General features: G+C 38.6%; 1 protein-coding gene across 3 annotated transcripts in view; it reads left to right on the top strand.

The window, feature by feature from the left end:
• The window catches only part of LOC110839438 (small G protein signaling modulator 1-like), a 94,649-nt gene that overhangs the window by 20,218 nt on the left and 52,651 nt on the right, over positions 1-21,780 (top strand). For all 3 annotated transcript variants that reach the window (XM_022083621.2, XM_022083619.2, XM_087348561.1), the window contains exon 3: positions 11,438-11,513. In XM_022083621.2, coding sequence (XP_021939313.1) covers positions 11,438-11,513 — 76 coding nt within the window. The remainder of the gene's footprint in view (positions 1-11,437; positions 11,514-21,780) is intronic.

The raw sequence follows: 21,780 nt of genomic DNA, 5'->3' as shown, positions 1-21,780 counted from the left end.
TATTAAACTGCCAAAAATTTACACATGCCATTGAGCTAGGAATCCGTTATTAATCTTACATTGGTAACAGCACAAGTTCTTTGTTCTTTAAGTTAAATATAGGCGCGAAGCAAAAATAAAGCTCGTATTTAGTAAACATATTTCAGTCCAAATTTCTAAGAAAATTAAGCGGGAATAACAGCAGTTCATCCTACCGCAACTGAAACTCTTTATCCGAGTCGCCATCAGCAATAGGCTGTTCCATAAAATTGTATAATACTAGGTCACAGTATACCTGAAAAACTACAGGTGTTTAAATTACTCGTGCCTGCAACGCTTATGTTTGTATGAATTGCCGTGCATTTTTCTGGAAGTCTTGTGGCCTTCGAGATAATGAAACAGTTTTTGTGCTGTTTTATAACTCGATAACAGATTAATATTGATCACATTTTAATTTTTTTATTGTCCTAGGAAGACCACTTCTGTTTTTGCGCTGTTAACACGAGGACATGAAAAGTAAACATTTAGAGATAGAAAATCTGAAATCAGGACGAAAGCGAAAGTATTTTTACACTAATCGCACTTTGTCTAGTTTGTTTTAATATGCGTAGCTAATTTACGTTGTAATTGGGTCTAAAACTACAGATAAGAGACCTTGTTTGTCGTAGATAGGAACCCATATTTAGTTTTTCTGTAGTGAACGCTGTATTGACGTAAGAAGCTTTCGTGTCTCCACTCAAGTTTATACAAAACTTCGCTCACAGTTGGAACTTTCAGGTAATAACATGCCAATTTTAAACAGGTCCATCTAGTTAGGATTTGGTATGAATAAGCTATGCTATAGATAAGTAATTACACTATCCGCTTCGTTATGTTACATCAGAATACTGTCTGTTTATTCTGATATTTCATACTAAGTTAACACCAATAATGGGCGTCTGCTGGTTAATTTACGTGATTCATTAAGCTTCCAAAAAGAGGTACGTTGAAGCCCAGAGAAGTTACAGCTTACTATCTGAAGCAGACGTCACAGGTTGTCTTTTGTAGTCAGAAGTAAGACCCTGGATGCACAAAGCCACCGTTCGCTGTTTGGTTTTAGCCGGGGGGGGGGGGGGGGGGGGTACCAGCTCCTAGCATCTAATTGAGATGGCTAGTACAAACAATGATGAGAATCGAATAATGAAAATAATTTGGCCTCAGAGAGAAAGAGAGAGAGAGAGAGATTAAATAATAGGAAAGCGTGAAAAATGTGCAAAGAGGAGCTTCATACTTGTACGCTGCACCTACGTAGTAATACGTATTCTTAGAGTGATCAAATCAATAAGGATAATTTTGAAGAGGCTTATGGCACACATGGGAGAGAAGATAAATTTTTACAGGATTTTGGTCGGGAAACGTGATCATTCATTGTCTGAATAGTCTGTTACTTCTTAGTTAATACCTGCGGTGTATATACGGCCCTTTTTATTTTAAGTGCTACTATAAATTCTCTTCAGGGTTCGTATACTATTTCATGATGTTGAACCAAATGCAAAATACATTCGTCATGCAATTAAGTTTGCTAGATTATACACGAAGAACTGTAATGGTTGGGGTAGGAACTTGTCGTGGCCGGTTTAAAGGCACTATACCGGTATGCGCTGTAAGGAAATAGTATTCCAAACCACGAAACGTAATAACATTAGTATATAATAACGTCCGGCGGGAGACGACCGTAGGAGTCTGCTTCATTTTGGTTACCGTCTACTGTACGCAACTTTGTCTTCTCGCAGAATTGAGGTTGTGTTAGAACCCGGTGCTTTGTGTTCGTACGGATTTCCGATAGTCAGTTGTCTCCACCACAAAACTGCCCGTCTCCGGACCTGCCATGGTTCACACTGGCTTCATTGTTCCTACAATTGTTGAACTTCAACAGCCCTTTCATTTCTATCGTTACGTTGAACTGCATAAACAAGAAATTTCGCGACTTTTCGTATTATTTTGTGTAACTACATAACGTCGAATGATAGGATGATGTGCGTTGTATGAAAAACCTGTTTTCGTTCGTATGCCTTGAGATTTTTATGAAATACGATATACTTAAATGATGCGGGCTTTTTAAGTTAATTTAATTGATTTAAGCCACTTATTTTTTTAGATAAGTTGGGTTTCTTGAATTCTACATATTGTGTTTACGTTACGAAGTGTGGGTATAATGGTGCTTTATATGAACTTGTGAAGTTACTAAAAGATATGTTGTAGGCATATATTTAGAAACGGCGAAGATGAGACCAAGGAAGCTGAGTTATGGAAGGGACTGATTAAAAAGGGAGATATATGGAAGGAAATAAAAGTACGAAACTGAAAGGGAATGGAAGGGAGGGTCAGAGGAGTGACGAAAAGTAGACAATTTAAAGTAATCAGGAAGGGAAAAAGGAGTTGTAGGAAGGAGAAAAAATATAAAAAGGAAAAAAGAAGGGAAGCCAGGGTTTATGAATGAATGAATTACTGCCCGTTGTATCTCAACGGTATTTTTCACTAATTAATTAATAAGTAGGATACGGACGCGGTCATAGCCTGTTCTAAGACACTGTTCTGACAGTGGCCTGGAGGGACTCGGAGAAACTATGAAAATAATATTGAAGGCAGAGATTTAAGCATGGTACTTTCAGATTTTGAAACTAGAATTCTAACATTAAAGGTTCGCCCAAACTCTTACTATTTAATTAACTACAAACAGTGAAACCAACGTGGCGGATGCTCAAATTTGTGCGGTGGAAGGATGGTCCTTCGGCATTACGCCATTGCCCATGATCCTGTGCGATGAATAATGACGTCAGTTCCACGAAAATTCCACTAAGTTCAGTTCTGTTTGAATTCTTGCCTCCATTCAGTTTAGTATCTTTTGCCTTCACATCTCCCACCTAAACAAGAATAGAAATTTATAATTACACTATAAGTGAATATTTACATGCATTATAATTTCTAAAATCGTTGCAGACTTGTTCATTGGAATCATTGTACAAATTTCAACGTAAATAGTTACATTTTGAATAGTTTTATTGTGAAATTTGGCGCGCTACGTTCGTTTTACGATACATTTGGGCCAGATTATAACACTCTTTGTCGAAACATGTCGCCATTTATGTTAAAAGTATGCTTACTGTCAACTGTCAATTTATCGTGTAGATCAGAAGACGGCCATTTTCGTTTTCATCACCTTGAGAACCTCAAATCTTTTCGTTGCTTTTCATCAGATTTACCCACTTCTAAGCAGATTGATATACCACATTCGGTTAGCTGTTAGATCTTCCTTTGTTACATATTAATTAATTGTTTAATTATTAATACTGTAATGTAAACCTCACACATTTTAAAATGAACAAAAACATTTTTGCAGTTATGCAGAGTTCTGTACTTCAGTAAGTCAGCATACATCATTGATGAATTACTGGACTGCTAATGCAAAAGCGATCTATAGGAATTCCCGCCGATGTTTCTTAGCTTCACAACACCTCTTTTGTGACATGAACATTAGGCAGTCCCACGTGAATGAATAATATAACACCGGTTAACGAGAATACGTTAATGGTGGTCGGTAAGAAGGGCTTAAGTTAGATTTAAACCTTTCTTACAAACGTAGGATGGGACTGTCATAAATGTAAGTAAAGTAAAGCAGTCCCATTATACTACATCCAGGCGCTTGAGAGGAGAGGCGGTATAGCTCCTACTCATTCTTAACTTCGGCACTAGGTAGGGGTGAGAGGTCAGCGCTTTACTCCCTGGTAAGGACCTCCCGGTAACCATTGAATAGGAGGCTGGGTGTGTCCCACAGCCGATCTGAACTCAGAGACTAGATATGCCAGCACAAAATAAATATTTCCTATTTCATGTATTTTTTCTGTCACCAGCCTGTGTTATATTCCGCGCCTCCTGTAATAAATCTCGTTGTTCTCAGCTTGTACACAAGATTGTGAATAATTTATTTGCTTCGAATTCTCTAACTTAGAAACTTATTCCGAAATGCTATACAACATTTTCGCGCAGGCCGAGGAGGTGCTAATTATCTAAGGTGTTGTCCCATACATAGTGCATTTGTTTCATGCCCTTAGTTGTAGAGGGTTCGTTTCTACACGTCTCGATGAAGGGCGGGGCTTCAGACAGAGGAAATAACGTTTTAGAAAAGCTCTGGGTAGATGGCGTCTACCCGCATTTCCAGCCTTGCGTATAGGCAAAGACAAACACACCACACATATTTGTGTAGCGTATGTTGAGATACGTTCGGATTGAATTAACTATGTTTTCATTTATAATAATATTCCCAGGAGTCCGCAGTGGCCGCGCGGTCTGAGGCGTGGGCTTTGCGCCGCTTGGTCACTGGGACCGTGGGTTCGAATCCCACTCAAGCCATGGATGTTTGTAAGCGTCTTTCTGTGTTGTGCTGTCCTGTATACAGGTAGAGGCCTTGCGACGGGCCGATCCATCTTCCAAAGAGTCCTACCGAATGTCTATAGATCAAAGTCAACGAAAAGTTGGGACCCGCGGCGCTCAGGCACTTGAAGAACGGGTCGTTCCCAATATCCCAGTAATGATATTCCTAAATTAATAGCTAATTACTACGCGTGAAATGTTCTGTGCAGATAAGTGTTAACTGAGAATAAGACAGTAACATTCCAAGTACCAGTTATATCTGGCTGTAGTAATTTCCCTTGTGCCCTTCCTGCTATAATGTAAAGTAATTTAATTATAAGAATCAGTGTTGTGGATTCGAGCTCAGATGATCATAAAACTGAATCCCAAACATGTCACTTTTCTTACAAGTGCAAATAACTACATATGTCACAGAACGTTATTACTATCAATACTCTAACCTACCCATATTTTTTGAAAGAAATCCTTCGACGGCCGAGAACTAGTTAATCTGATGTTGCTAAGTAGACGCACATATTATTTTGTGGACATATAAACACCACGAGTTTCCTTAATAACAGTGAAAAAAGGAGTTCAATCTCAAATGGCACTGGAAAAAAGCGAATGTGCAACACTATATTGACCAGTACTGATTGGTCGCTAGTATAAATGGACAGCGTTAGCACTGGTTGACGTAATAAAACACGACACCGTTTAATTTATACCGGTCTGCAAATTCTAGTTGGTGTTACATCTATATTAGTAGAGAAGGCACGTTTCAGTTTAAAGACGTATTATTTCTCTCTTACCTCCTTCCCTTAGTGCCTGTCTTTTTTCCTTTGTGCCTTTCGCACTTTTAACCCCAACCATCCTTTCTACTAAATTCCTTTATCACCCATTTAAGCTCAGAACAACAACAAAACACCAGCCGTGTTTCGTACTACATTACTTCTTAATTTTCGTCATCCATAATATAAGTACGGTACTTTCAAAAGATGCCGAATGGTGGCAAAAAAGTAAAGTAAAGTTTGTCCCGCTATGCGCCATGTAGGCGTTTGGGGTGAGTGGAGGTATAGCTCCTCTCTTCCTTGACCTCGGCACTAGATGGGGGTGAGTGGTCAGCATCACGCCCCGGCCGGCTTTACTTCCGGGAAAGGACCCCGGTACCCATTGTGGAGGAGGCTGGGTGGGCCCCAGAGCCGGTCTGGACGCAGAGGCTAGAGGAAAAATCCTCTGCCCCCGCCGGGGATCGAACCCCGGTCGTCCAGCCCGTAGCTAGTCACTATACTGACTGAGCTATGCCGAATGGTGGCATCACCTATAAAATAGAACATTCTGCCACGTATCGACATTGCTTGGAACTTTCAGGCCTCCGTGAGCCCATGCAATCAACAACAGAAAGAAACTGGTTGTGATTTGAGATTCTGAAGGCCACTTATAGATATGTAGACCAGTGGTACCACTTGTAATGTCATAGCTAGGGGTCGTGAAGATCCCTTCATGCTGGCACCAACTGCAGTGACGCAGCTTGTAGGAAATTACCGAACACTGCTGCTTGCTACCCAACCACTTGTAAGCGCCGCCAGGTGTTGGGGATAATGCAATCTGCGGTCATCGCTGGCACTGTGGGATCGAATCTTGTGAGGTACAGGATAACCGTGTGTATCTTACAAGCGAAGGAATTTAGATTAATCTGCATCACTGAATTTACTGTGAGTTCTCCGGAAAATGGGCTCAAAGGAATATCTCAAATTATTCGTGCACTCTGGTGTTTATATGACTGTGTCATTGCTATTTCGGGCTGTATATTCTCAGTGTTTAATGGGATGTTCCACTGTTGACTTGCAGTATTTAGCGTACTATACATACGTCAATATTTACTGCGTAATTCTCCATGACTAGGCAAACTGACCTATTACACTCTACTGAACTGAAAAGATACCTTATCACTGATTGGCATTATGCGGGTTGTCGGCCAACACTCTCAGGTACATGACAGGAAGCTATAAACTGCCGACCTAATTGCAGGGTTGGATACACCGTAAAACTACAGAGAAAATTTCCAAACTAGGTTGGCTGATGGTCATCTCCGAATTTGAACCCCCTTATCAGCCTGGAAATTATAAACTTTCAAGGAAGGTCAGTTTTACTTGACAATATTTTCCGAGTACTTCCTTGACTCTGTTTTAAGGCTTTATTCTTAAGTCACTGATGGGCTATCAGAAGACGGGTATGTTAGAGAAGGTAATATTTCGTATTGCTCCTGCACGGAGTTCCTGGATAGGATGGTTTTAAATTTTGGTTTGATGTATTTTCGTTTTCATACCACGTTTGTCGTAGTCTTGCCATATTTCCTCTTATAATTTTTAATGTTTTTCATACTCGCTGTAGTGAGAATCTCAGAACCTATGAATTGACGTAGTGCTATTGGAATATTTCTCTTTACGACCATAGCACCAACTCAGTTTCCCAACCCATAAGTGGACGAAGCGTAAAACTAACCTCTCATCGTTGTGGCCAGCAAAAGTGGGTGGAGTTTTATATCTACTTTTTTTTACTCCTTTGTAGCGTAGTGATAGGCACAAGTCTTATGTCAGAAACTCTCCTGAGGATATTTTTGTGATTTGGATTTGATTCTTTCAAGACGACGTAGTAATTACATGCATAGTATTAGATAATTAAACACATTCACGCATATATATATATATATATATATATATATATATATATATATATAAAAATATAAAGTGTTATTTGTTTTTCTCGTTTTCTAATCTGATGTCTTTGTGATCCCAGTCGACTTTTCAGTGCTAAAGTGGTTTATGTACACCGTTATTTTGCTTCTTAGCAATTATTTAATGCATACCACGATCATTGTTTTCAGCCGCTACTGTTGAAATAGAAAATTGGCCATCGGGAATATACAGAGTGATCGAAAAGTCACCAAACTCTTATTAAAATATTTATTGACGGTTGCAGTTCAATAGAATTCTACTGGGGAAATAAAAAATATCGCAGTGACTGTACACTGGCCCACGCAGATCACGTCATTTTGTAACCTACTGGCGCTAGTCCGTCAGCTGTTTTCAGACAGTGTAAGTGCAAGAATGTCTATTTCACAAATGCAACGAATATTCGTAGAACACTACCCGGCATCTTGTTCTTACTTTTCAGAATGAGTTTAAGGATACATTTTCCGATTTTCCAGTACCAAGGAAATCGACAGTATCTCGTCTCGTGAACCGTTTTCATGACAGGAAGCATGCAGGACGGTATTAAGTAGCGATAGTTTGGACGATATCGTCAAACTTTGTTAAGCTCTCCATGAAAAGTCATTGAGAAAACTTTCTCTTCAGAGTTGATTATCTTACGGAAGTGTACATTAGACTACAAAGATTTTAAAACTTCAACCGTATCATGAACATGCCATTCACGAACTCAAGGAATTTGGTAAGGCAAGACTTCAGTATTACGGGTGGTTCGCACACTTAGTTCTGTAGTTCACACTTCAAGTTTTCTGTCGTGATGAAGCATGGCTCCACCTAGGTGAATAGATAAAAAGCTAGAACAGCAGAATGTGGAATGCTAAAAATCTGCATAACTTCCATGAAGGACTGTTATATTTGTTTAAAGTCAGTGTATGTTTTGCTGTCTCTCGGAGGAGAATAATTGGTCATATTTTCTTCAGTGAGGCAATAATAGCGGAACTTTACCAGGAATTGATTATGAATTTAATTTCCCTTACGGAAGTTGACTAACAAGACTGATGTTTTAAGCAAAATGCGGTTACTGCGCTCACAGAATATTGAACAATGCAGATGTTCAGTGAGTTCTTTGGTGGTTTTATTATTTCTCGAAATTTTTGGCCTCCTCGATTTCCGGATTTGTCGCCACAGAATTTATATCCTGCGGATTTTGAATTAAAACTCGCACAAAACAATCTGCACATATTTGGAAAATCCAAACAAAATACTGAACTATGCACTTCAAACGTCATTTCAGAATTTATTTCCCGTTTCGCATCCAACGTGAGGATAAGAATGAATGCATGCATCGCTGAATGCGGTGGGCATTTCAGCACTTACTATGTTATTGTTTTTCTCTTCTTTTCTGATTTCAGTGCAATTTATTTATTGACAAATATAGTATGTGTCAGGAGGAATGTGTTGCGTGAATTTTCGATTGTCCTGGATATATATTCATAAGACTTATAATGAATAAACGGTTTTATCGTGTCCTTACAGTTTATTTGGACAATAACCAGGCAAAGAACTGGCGCCTTTAATTGTTATGTTATGTTCTATTTCTTATGTCTCCTAACTAACTAACTAGATGGCTTACCGAACCCGAAGTTTCATCACCGAATTAACCAAAGCCCTCCACCGGACCCTGTCCTGGGCCAATAAAATCCAGTCTCCTTCAACTCTTATCTCCCATAGATCCCGCCTGACATTATCCTCCCATCTACGTCTAGGTCTTCCCAGCGGTCTCTTCCCCTCAGGCCTCCCAACCAATACCCGGTGAACACCTCTTGTCCCATCCATTCGTGCTTAAAAAAAAAGAAAAGAATTTTCCACTGGGATTGTGCCCTACCCCCTCCCATCGCACTTCCTGCACTGCCACTAAGTCTAACTTATAATTTTCTAATTCCCTACTCACTGATTTCAGTGCCCCAGCCTTATACAGACTCCTAATGTTCCATGTACCAAATTTCATATCCTTTTTAAGTTGCCTTGGTCGTGCCAAAGAGTCCGTTCTGGTCCGAGGCTTAGTTAATTTTTTCGTAACGATGCTTTTTTACGGTGAAAGTTTGTTAGCCTTACGCCCAACCCCCAACCTGGAGGACCAGGGTATCACTCTTAGTCTGGCGCATCGCCTTAGACCTTTCCGGCTTGGGTGACCCTACCATGAGCCGAACCTCCGGCCGGTATAGCCCTGAGGGTCATTTGAGCACGCAAGCCTCCTTACCTGGCAAATTGCCTTCGACAAGGTATTTAAGTTATTTAAATTCGTCGGTGCTGTATCACCGCGATATGGCGGCTGTGAGTACGGCAGAATTGTAACAAACATTTATGACGGAAAATATTTCTTATGATTTTTTAAAATTTAGTGGTAAAGTATATAGTTTATTACACGTATTTAATTATTTATAGCCCTTCATTGGCGGCCGCAGTGGCCAAGCGGTCTGAGGCATGAACCTCGTGCGCTTGGCCGCTGGGACAGTGAGTTCGAGTCCCACTTAAGGCATGGATGTTTGTCCGCGTCCTTTCTCTTCGAGTTTGATGGATGAAGGACGGAAGGCAAGGCGAAACCACCGTGGTATCTTCGCAAGTAACAGCCCCGTAATGGGGCTGCAAACCAATCCTAGGATTAATGACTACAAAAAAGGGCTTCATTAAATGCCATTAACTTAATTTTATTTATCAAGTAAATTAATACAATTTGCTTGATTTCGGAGCTGTCTTTTTAATAATCTTTAAGTGTTAATCAATTTCTCGAAAACCTCTAGTACCAATTGTCGGTTTCAAAACGTAACTTTAATTTCAACAAACTAAAGTACTCTACTGATTCAAATATTTTAACATTTTTATCACGTAATTTGATAAATTGACCATTGCACTCCGTAAATCCTAATAAGACGCGTTAGTCAATATGTTAACTGTGTTTATGCAAGATTGGGTAACAGTTGATTTTTAATGTTCATCTTTCTTGTTCTGTCCACTCAGTATCATATAATAGACAGATTATTTACAGACCGGATGCCCTCTAAAATAAACAGAATATTTATCAAGTTATGAACTTACTCAGTCTGAGGTAAAGCAAAGCGAAGGTTCAAAACCACTAACACCTGTGCCCGCTACTGAAGACTGATGTATTTTCAGAACTCACAAGGCACTGCTTAATATCCATTTATTGTAATCATTCTATCTCTTTTTTCTCTTTCATGTGACTGCGTTAAAAAGGTTCTCACACCATAATTCTCTTCATATAAGCCACCACCCACACTTCAGACATGTATTTAGTCCATAATAACACTTTAGATTTAACTTCGACCATTGTACAATTAAAAGTTTTTTATTAAACATTTTGTATGTAATGTGCGACACGTTTTGTGTTTCAAGATAAAGAATCACTTATAATTTTTACTTCCATTACGTTACGTGTGTTTAAAACTTTTGATTTGATTATAAACTGAGAAACATGTTTAGATCTTTTAAAATGCGAATAATTTATTATCTTTAATAAATGTTACATTATAAAGTTAATCAAATTCCTTTTAACGACAACTACGTCAAATGGATAGGCAGTTTAGATGGACAGAATATGAGTCTCAAAATGCTCTGGAAGTAGACAGGCGTTGTTCTGAAAATGTTATTATAAAAGGATGAAAATGTAACAGGAAATGTTAATTTATTTTCTTCTGTTTGAAAACTAAAGGTAAACATAAATAAACTTACAATTTTGCCTGTCCTGTACAGTCGTGAAGTTTGAACTCTAATTATAATGACTGCTGGTTGACTGAGAGCACACTGCGTAGGAGAATATCTGGACCTGAGAAAAAGAACGTTACAGGTGGATATAAAAAAGAAATTTCGGAAGTATGATAACGATAATTTACTTTCTTTTTCCAGAAAAGGAAATATATTGACCAATTTTATTGTACCTCAGTTTCGAAAGGAACTCATACACATTCGAGTTCTCATTCCGCTTCATGTTTTCCTCTTGCATGAACGTGTTTCAATTTTGTAATTTAATGGAACAGAGTCCTTCCTGAGAAAGTCATAGTCTCTCAGCTGGCCAAACATTTACGATTTTTATGAATCCCGAAAAATCGTTATTGCGTTTAGGATGCTGTAGCCAGCCATGAACCATATCCAGTTCGTGTGTGTCATCTTTAATATTATCTTTCTGTCTACTCGCAGCTCTTAGAAGTGGTTTCTTTCCAGATTCTCCGAATAAAGTTTTGAAGGCATTTCTCGTGTTTTATTCACATTAATAAATCATAACACAGTCACTGTAAACTGTTCCTGTATTACATTTTTATAATATAATCGTATTTATTTCATAGGTAAAACAAATAATGGAAGAAGCAGTGACCCGGAAATTTGTCCACGAAGAAAGCAGTTCCATTACTTCTTTATGCGGTAAGTTGTTTCTCTGTATTTTGTTATCATACACCATGAATAACACAGGATTAATTGAAGATTTGTATAATTAAGAATTCAACACTGCACCACAGTTTCCGTCTTATTGTGCTTTACAATGATGTATTGTGTTGAAAGTTGATTTGAGGAAAAATAAATATACTTCAGAATAACGTGTATACACTAAGCGGTTTCCTGGAAAGGTCATAGTGTGAAGAGTAAGTCGTTGGAGTGTAAACAGAAAATGAACGCCTAGACGTGTCGAGGGACGGATTGCACTCACAGAGGAAAGTCCAGTATCAATAAGCTTAGTTGTTGTTTCCTGGCTCTACAACCCGGTTGTGGGTTTTCGCCGCCTCCTTTTTCGGAGGTTTCTTGGTGTGCATTTATGAGTAGCGAGTGACCAGCCCACTGACTGCACAATTCCTACTCAATCCTGATTTGATTGCCAGAGCCATCTAGCAGTTAATCAGGAGACTTGGGTGAGAAATTGCCGCTGAATTTTGCTTACGAAACATCTCGTATCATAATAAGCTTAGTACAAATACACATAATTCAAATATCCGGAATCGTTTTAGATGACAAAGACATAATGTGATTGTTAACATCTCTAGTCAAATGGCTAGGACATTATGTAACGACGCTCGACCAAATACACAAAATCAGAGTTTATTAGGCATTGGAAATAGAAGATGATTATGAGGAAGAATCTCAGCATTCTCCTTAGGGATTCGAAAGAAACCGATGTTCAGTATAACTGGTACACCATAAGTACAGAACGTCATACAAAGTGAACCACGCATGATATAAAGTGTCAAACATCCTCGAGCATTTCAGTGAAAGACCAATCGAAAAATAAGGCTATGCAAGGCAGACGCTTGACTGCGACCACCAGGTACTATTTACCACGAGTTTTGATGGTTCTGAGCAGGTATACACGTAGAAGAATGTCAAAGTATTCTGTACTGGAGATTCAAGGCTGGCAAGTCTCCGGAATTGAAGGGCATTCCTAACAGGTCCCTGAGGCATCTACCAAAGAACTCGATAACCTATCTCACGAAAATGTTTTACTCAATCCTCCGCAGGCGGTACTTCCACCAGCATGTAAACACGCTGACTTGGTATCCGTACTGAAGCCGGGAAAGGATCCTACGATTCTTCCGATAGACCCATTAGCTTTCTTGACGATATTGGCAACCTCTCCGAGAAGATCATACTTCCTTGGGCCCTCCGAGAAGTTTGGGTTCGATCAAATCTTACACGACGTTGCAGATGGTCCGTCTTATTGAATGAGTCAACAGAAACCTTTACTAGAAGAAGCTAACAGTGTGGTTTTCTTAGATGTGTCTAAAGCCTTCGATACCTTGTGCGTCAAAGGCCTCATTTTAAAGTTAACTATTATAATGTTCCAGTCTTAGTCCTGAAAAACCACACACTCATTTGTTCGCTTTTGAGCGAACCACGCGTCTATCCACTCAGATACACTTACATGTCTTAATACGCAGTCTGGTGTAGCTGAGGGTGAACTTCTCACCCCTGTTCTATTTAGCCTTTATATAAACAACACGCCTACAGGGCTGTCGTAGCCACGTCCCGTCAATCATCGTTTCTCTTCAGTTACTTGCTGACTGATATTGACTGACTTGAATACTGGCTACGGGATTGGAGGGTTGCTATCGACGTCTGATAGATCACCGCAGTGCTGTTTGCTTAGACTGCGAAACGCATTCAGAGACCCGGGCTAGCCCTAATTTAAGCGCCAGGTCGACACAGTGATTAGTGTCTGACACTTCGACTATCCTGGCCGAGGTTTTCCGTGCTTTTCCTTATTTTTTTAAGGCAGATTCTAGGGTATTATTCATCAATTTATTATAACATCAAATTACAACTTATCGAAGGGTGGACTTATTTTAACTTGATGTGTTAAAGGGGAGGGCATCTGTTCAGTTGGATCATGTAGACCGAGTTGCTCTCGAACTTTGGATATAATAAACAGGTGCTCCCCGTTATGACGCCTGAAGAATGAAATGTGACTCGATATTGTAATCATATTACGATGGACGGGGCCTGGAAAAATTAATTAGTTAACATAACACTGTCATCAACATTAATGTGTATGAAATTAATGTATATTAAATTAGGTATAGACGCTATATCACTAGGGTTGGCCTCTCTTATTTCTAAATTTATTACCGTCAGTAATATCAGTACGGTGGCCGTGAAAACATCAGAGGCTGGAATGACACTAGCGCCATCTAATGCAAAGCAATATAAGTCTTCGAAAATAAGCTAGAAAGCAAAGCAGTATGGCGTCATATCTATAGGGCTAGGCGACTTTAAATTTTAAGGCCGTAACTGATGAGGCACTGGAGCTAATCGAGCGAAATATTGTGTAGATACATATCGTGGACATAGACAAATCAAATTATACATGACCATATTTTGATATTTTAACAACTTCAACACAGAGACTAAAAATATTTGAGATTATTTATACCTAATAAAAGTAACATAGTCGGAATTGGTACTAGAGGAAATTATACACAGAAGTGTACCTGTAAATTGCATGATTATTAATTTGTAGTTCCTGATAGTCTTACCATATTAATTGAAGCATTTAAGGGTAGCAGGTTTCGCGATTTCGTCTCGGAACTTATAGTTAATTGCGCGATAAGAATTGTTATTTTTCAGAGCGATCGAAGAGTCACGCATCCCATATAAAAATAGTTACTGATTGTTCCAATCGAATAAAATTCGATTGGGTTAGTATACGAAAACCGCTGCGACTATACAATAGCTCACGCAGGTTACATGTAACCTGCTCGCGCCAGCCCGCCAGTTTTCGTCAAACAGTCGACGTGCAAGGATGTCTTTTTCACACGAGAAATTAGTATTCTTTGTCGAGAACTAATTGGAATCTCATTCTTAATTAACTTTGCCGGAATGAGTTTGGGAATACATTTTGCAGTTCTCCCGTGCCTCACAAATCGACAGTATGTCGTTTACCGAACCGTTTCCGTGACAGAAACTCTTCACCGGATTGCATAAAACATGAGGAAAGAGTGAATGCATGCATCGCTGAACGCTATGAAAATTTCTAACATTTTGTATGACACCGTGTTTTAGTTTTATGATTTCAATGCAATTTATTTTGAGACAAATGGAACATGTGTCAGGAACGGGTTGAGTGACTTTTCGATTAACCTGTAGTTTTATAGGAGACTGGAAGCAAATTAGTCGTTTGATGGCAGAGTTCTTGCATCATTGCACTGGAAACAAGAGCCAGTCAGTGAACATCATAAGGTGAAAGTGTTCTAGCCCTCGTTACTGGTAATAGTACGCGCCCAGACCATAAAATTAGTAACTAAAAAACCATTTGCTTCCTTGCAATTGCGCTAATTGCTAATCCTTTAATATTAAACTCCATGACGAACAACACAAAGGAGGAGAAGCACTCACATAGATTTAAAAGCCTATTAATTCACGTGTGTATTTTAATGATCAGCTGTTTTACGTCCTCTATCGGATTAACTCTGACAATCTTAAAATTAAGCAGGAGGAGAGGATAACAGCAAGATAAAAGGGCAAGAGGTGACAAAAGAAGGGAACAATATGAGGACGACAGTAAGCGACATAAATAAATACATTTTATTCTGGTGGTTTATCATTTTTTAAATTACCTCAAAGGGTCTTTGACATTTGGGATATCGCATTTCAGTGAGTCCAAGTGTTTGCAATAAAAGTAAATAATACAATCCGGTGGAATATATATGTATACGTGATTTGAAATTTAAAAGAATTAACGTCTCACATTCATACTCCGACGCGCCCGTAACACTAGGATTCTCACAGATATATAGCTTAATGTTTGTCGATTGGATTAACATTATTTAAACTGAGATTATTACTCAAAACTGGTGCTCAAACTCGCCATGCTTTGTTAATTCTTTAGAAAAGGACACACATTAGGCATTTCCAAGCGTGTATGTTTCAAATAAGTGAAGGAGCCATGCCCTCTGCCTGTCGTGTCGCACTGTTTGTGCTTTCATGCATTTGACCACGTGTTACGCCTTTATGTCACAAACTCTTTACACATCTCTTAAACTTCAATATATGTTTCTGCATTGCATTGATCATCGATTCCTTTACGTGACATATGTTATAAATATTAATCAGAGCAAGCATAAATAAACATATCCTAATTAAAATACGTAGCCAGAGATTTTTGTTCATAAATCTAACGTATGTTACAGACATCTGTGGTCACTCAATCGAAAAAATAACAAATTACAAATGTCTGAAAACAAAGTAGTCACCAAAATGTTTTTTTAAAAGAAGGATAAAGAAAGTGAACAGTTTGTACGTCGATGGCTGTGTTCTGGGTTGTAGTGCCGTGTAGACTACACGGTGCTATAATCGTACTAAACCGCCTTGAAAATCTCAAATCCTATCAATTTGTACGTCACCTGGTATCATAAGATATTGACGTCCAGGAAGCAACATTGAATGAACTGAGTGTGGCGAAAATGAGAATTGCATACAGAGTTTTGCCGAGAACTCTTTAAGTAAATGGTAACGTGAAAGACATAGAATAAGATGACAGGATAATATTAATATGAATCTTATAGTAATACCTTATGAGGAGGGGAAATAGCTCATTATATTGTCCAGTGCCAGACAGTGTTGTATCTTAAGGTTCTAGTACCAGGATTGGATGCAGACGATGATTAGACTTAGCGCATGCAGAAACTGCTTGAATTTTAACAGCCCGACAAACGTACAAGGTGAGGAGCAGACGCAGTGCAGTTTTTAGGCGATTGATTTCGCCGCGATACAGCGGCAACTTCTCCGACAGTGCTGTGTTGCTTATGTTCGAAATGAAAGTTTGTAGGCGCTGTAGCAGGTTTATTAGCCTCTGCTCCTCACGCTGTAATTTTAGCTATTTTTTTTCATTTATAAGGAAATACAGTGATCCCGCCACTGAAGGCAATTGGACATCGTTAAACAAACCATCTTTATTACGACGTATCTGGTTCTGTGAGGTGTTGGGCATGGTTTGAATTAAACGTGATAGTCTAGGCACTTAATATGATTATTTACAACTCTTGTGAATACAACGCGTATTTTAATCTGATTATAAGATTAAATGTGTTTTGTAAATTGCAAATGACAGCCACATGTGCTGAAATAATAATGCATGAGTTTGTTTGTCCCGTGCAATGCAGTCATTGAGCCTGTTTGTGTAGCGAACTACAGGCTTACTGAGTGCTTAATAAAGTAGCTCTTATATGTGTAATATTCAGTACTTTTATTTGGTTGGATTAATCCATTTCATTAAATACGACATGGGTGTAATGAACCAAACCACACAATATATTAATGGAAGGCCCATCGGTTGTGTTCACGAAACATTATTATTAGCATACACAGCGATTCTGGCTTTATGAATTTATTATGAGAATGTCAACAAAATTACAATGAGAAGTAAGCTACGTATTTAAATACAAACGTGAAATGGTATAGAATTTATTATAGACAGCTGGATCTTTTCCCTCTGAAGTTTTGATAGAATAATTTTGAAAATGTCATCACTACACAAGAAAGCATTTTGCATACTCTCGTATTACTCAACTAGATTTGTGACATTCAATGTGCAAAGAGAATTCTGTAAGAAGTTATGTAATGGACCTATCGAGTACGCCTTCTGTTCGTGCATTGTGGTTTTCCTGCACAGACAGCGGTTAAACCTGTAATGGTAGAAGGTCAGGTGAGCGAGAACAAACTACGGGAGACATCCACATACCGGTATCAGTTACCTTTACACTGTAAGGCTGCTTCTCATGCCCCGTTTGCTAGACGACAAACCGGAAGTTGTGTTTGAACAAGTTGAGACATTACGGCATTTATCAATCAGCAGCCTTCAGATTGTTGGATTGGGCGTGGAGAGAATATGTCTTTGGCAAATCATTATTCAATCTCATGCGCCTTGATTTATTTCCAACATTTACAAACAGTGTGGGCAATTTCAAGCAAAGACCCATTTTATTTGTGGTGAGAGTTAATCCTATACGTCACAGTATTGCTGAAATGTGTTCAAATATCGTTTTGATGCACGTAGAGTCACGGATGGAACACAATTTGAACCTTTCCTTAGTTTAATTCCATTAATATCAACTAGGCAACCTTAATTTAACCCAAAGGTTACCGCGTTAACAACAGCCAGTCACTGGTTCCTATCCTGAATCAGACGAATCAACCCCGTATCGTCACACTCTAAATGTCTAAGATCCATTCTAAACATTAATACTCCAATCTACGCGTTGATATTAGCTGAAATTAAATTTAACTTTTAGTGTAGACTCACAGTACGAAAGTCTCAATCGAGGATGGAACATGCGATCGGATCTACCCAGTTTTGTATAATTTTGTATAATTAATGCATGTAACGCACACAGAGTGCTAAATTAGTTGGTTTAAGAAAACTGTAATTCCATGAACATTATATTTTTGGAAAATGACGATGCTTTTGTAACATAACATTCTTATAATGAATTCTTCTCGGGCTACCAGCCGTGTAAGGTGGTTTAATGGAAAAATACCAACGTTTCGAGGACCGTCTTCGTCCTCAGGGTATTGAAGTTTAGCTTGTAGCCCGAGAAGAATTCATTATAGTTAGTCCTGAAAGCTTCAAATCATCCTGTACGGAACACACTTTCCAGGCTTGCTTAGTAATTATTCCTATATTCTTTCAAGGTGTTAACGTTACGAAATGTGGAATTAGCAAAGCGGATATCTTCCCATTCTGTCGGATATCGGATTGCTATAGAACTGATTACATGTTTACGCATGAATTTTGAAGATCTGGACGGATATTTTGTTAAAGAAATGCCATTGTTAATGTGAATCGCATAGTACACAGATTTAATCGAAAAACTAAAGGGAAGGGACCACTTACGTTGGGCCGGCTCTAAACCATATGCGAACCAAGCTGACGTCTGTGAAGGCAAAATTTTCACTTTTTGTTAAAAAGTAATTAATTTCTAGCCCACAACTGTGCCGTCACCTGAAAGAGACTGCTCTGCTCCATACTGTATCCTGCTATCACAATATTATCGTGATGACTAATGGTTAAGCACATAATTTACGCCACTTCTGTTTGATTATTGTTCAGATTTCCACGTTTTATTTCATTTCAAGCTCACGACTGCTGAGACTGTGTGATTATTTGTTTATTTTTGCTTTGGCTTGTTTTTAACAATTACGACACCAATGACGGTTTCCACAAGTGTCTAAAGATTCTTAAACGATTATCTGTTACGAAGTTTTGACAGAGATGACTGTTTTTAACACAGGAGGCGGATTCTATAATTGCTCCGGTTCTGTACTTAAGACAACTACGCGTAGATTGGAGTATTAGTGTTTAGAATGGATCTTAGACATTTAGAGTGTGACGATACGGGGTTGATTCGTCTGATTCAGGATAGGAACCAGTGACTGGCTGTTGTTAACGCGGTAACCTTTGGGTTACATTAAGGTTGCCTAGTTGAAAGTGGTAATTATAGCGTACCTAATATAGAAGATATGGAGAAAGGAACATTCATTTCAGGGAGGAAAGAATTTTACAGTTTTATCAGTTGAGGTGAGAACTGTGATGTCTAACATGTCGCCGACATGTTGCAAACTATACATGTTGTAGACGTGGCAACTCGTTTATAGCAGGGAAGTGAATAACAAAAATGCCTTTTTTGCTGATTTGGATATATAGTGAGCTACGAACAGCGTTTCTCTGTGTTCTTCTGTCCTGTATACGTAAAGGTCTTGCGACGGGCTTATCACTCGACCGAGGAGTTCTATCAGATGTCTAAATAGATTAAGTAACCTTCCAGGTGTGAGGAGGTCAAGGTCCTTCAAGGACTCTAGAGCCACGAAAAGAAGAGGAAATGTTTTAATTGCTTACATATGTATTGTGACAATGGTATAAATATATATCCATTGACCAAATTTTTAGAGGAGAAGGCGCAGTTATGAGATAGGACATGTAATATAGGATTATGACTCTTTCCGTCCTTCAAGCGCTGTTGCATTTTGTCGGAAAATACGAAACTGAATTTTCTCCATACCAAATTTGACTAGCGTCCTCATCAATTTTTGAACAAGCACTGGACATTTTTAGGTGCTATAACAAATTTAAAGTAGCCTGTATTATTTGTTTCTATTATAAATAAAGTACCGGTAGATAAGAACTAAGTAGATTTATGTCTAATGGTGAGATATAGAATTGGTTTCTGAGAGCAACGTTATGATCATCTAAATTCTTGTAACTGAGGGTGTTGTTATAACCAGGAAAGCCTCAGCGTTGTTGCTGGTAATGTGAGACATCCTTGTGTGTCACTGCCCTTACACGTTATTTGTTTTAGTGGCAAGTTTTATGGTATTTAATATTAGAAAGGAACGAAGGCCAAGTGAGGACAAGAGAAAACAACGGAGTTAGGAGAATGTCGTAAAGACTAATAATAGCAGAACAGGATTAATATGTGTTGTACTAATGTCGCTATAGTCTGTTATTTTATTTCAGTAGGGTAATATTAATTTGGTTTTTTATTGCGTCGTTTCTTTTAACGAGTTGTTTATTAAGAAACGTTTATAATGCGTGTAAAAGTACATTTGCCCTACACTAATCTACATTTTGTCACGCTGCTCCTGAACACAGGTTTTTTTAAATATCCGACATTTTCCTGTTTTATTTTAGCGGGGATAATAATCACATGTTTCACTTCATTAAATGTTCTGGGAAAGTAATTATCAGTGCAGAATATTTGACTGAAAAGTCCTGTAGCCTGATAAATTTGGCATCTTTTATTCAGTAATCTTCCTTATTCGCGAAATCCAATCACCTAAACAAAATGGTAATTATTCAGTATTTTGAACTTCTCAGCAATAATTTTAGCCGAGGTACCGCATAATGACTACCTTACGTAAAAATTAAACTTGCAAAACAAGGAGACTTACGGATATAGATTGATTTACACTGCTGGATCCTAATTATGATCGCCTAGCAACCAGACCAAAGACTGGCAAAAACGGATGACGGCGAGGGAACGGATTTTTTTTGTGTAGAATGATATGACTTTTACGACCATGATTACCACCATTAATCGTTCAAGTCACTTTACTGTTTACTACATTATAAAACAATACTATTATCTAATCCGAAACCTATATGTCTATTTTAAGCAGCTTGATTGGGATATACAGTGTTTTAAATACAGCTTAGTTCTGTGATTTGAGCTCTTCGACGCAGATTCCAGTTCAACACATGACACTCTTGCTATTATGTAGGCCTCTGTTTTTTACACTTCACACACGATGTGCATGTCGGAAAGAATTATTTTCGTAGAGAGATGCTATAACTTAGCAAAACTGTCAAAATCACGTGCACCTATAGCACCAAGTACTAAAACGGAACGTGATTGCTGTGGACGGGGCGAAACAGTGTACGTTAAAAAAACATGACATTCAGATTTCTGCTTCAAAGAAAATGTTCCACGTATCCGTTACAAAATTCAGTCTCTTTATGTATTTAAGTAGAAAAACTGTGTATAATCTGAGAAGCAAATTCATAAATACAACCGTGGAAAAGGCTCTGTGTTATTCAGCATAAGAAAAAGTGTTAGATGTAATTATCTCCAATTTAGATACACAGAATTCACAGAATTAATGAGTTACAGTTACTTAATATTGAAGGTAATAGAAGTATTAATTTATAAAATGTTCATTCCATAGGCTTATTAGTGCATGGATTGAAGTGTTGAGGACGGCACTTGGAGGACAGGGGTATTGATAAACTGCCAAATCTCCCATTTGGTGTCTTCCCTTGATGTTCTCCAGCTGAAATATGTATGCCTTCCATGTTACTCCCATGATTCCAAATACCATTCTTATAAATTTAACAGCACTAACGATTTTATGTACAGACTGCTGCATGACTCATTACATAATATTATTCATTACCCCCTTAATCCGTTTCGATTCGTATGCCGATTTTCGCTGCATAGACCCTGTGAAATCCAGTGACCCTGTCTTTCGGTTGTCGTGGTAACGCTGTCGTGCGCCAGGGCGAGTAGTTTGGTGACGAGAGTCGAAATGCCTTCTGGTCGGAAGTGCTCTAACGTGAAGCACTGGCCATGCCATAGCGCAGGCGGTAGTCGTCTACTCACCCGGGTTCATGCCTGGATCAATTCAGTTGGATTTGTAGTGAGAAAAGTGG

Source organism: Zootermopsis nevadensis, unplaced genomic scaffold (genome assembly GCF_977971745.1).
Source record: "Zootermopsis nevadensis isolate Lab colony 2312 unplaced genomic scaffold, Znev_1.0 Znev_ptg000002l, whole genome shotgun sequence".
NCBI lineage: Eukaryota > Metazoa > Arthropoda > Insecta > Blattodea > Termopsidae > Zootermopsis > Zootermopsis nevadensis.
Note: the sequence above shows the minus strand (reverse complement) of the source record. Positions and strands in the feature narration are given on the sequence as shown.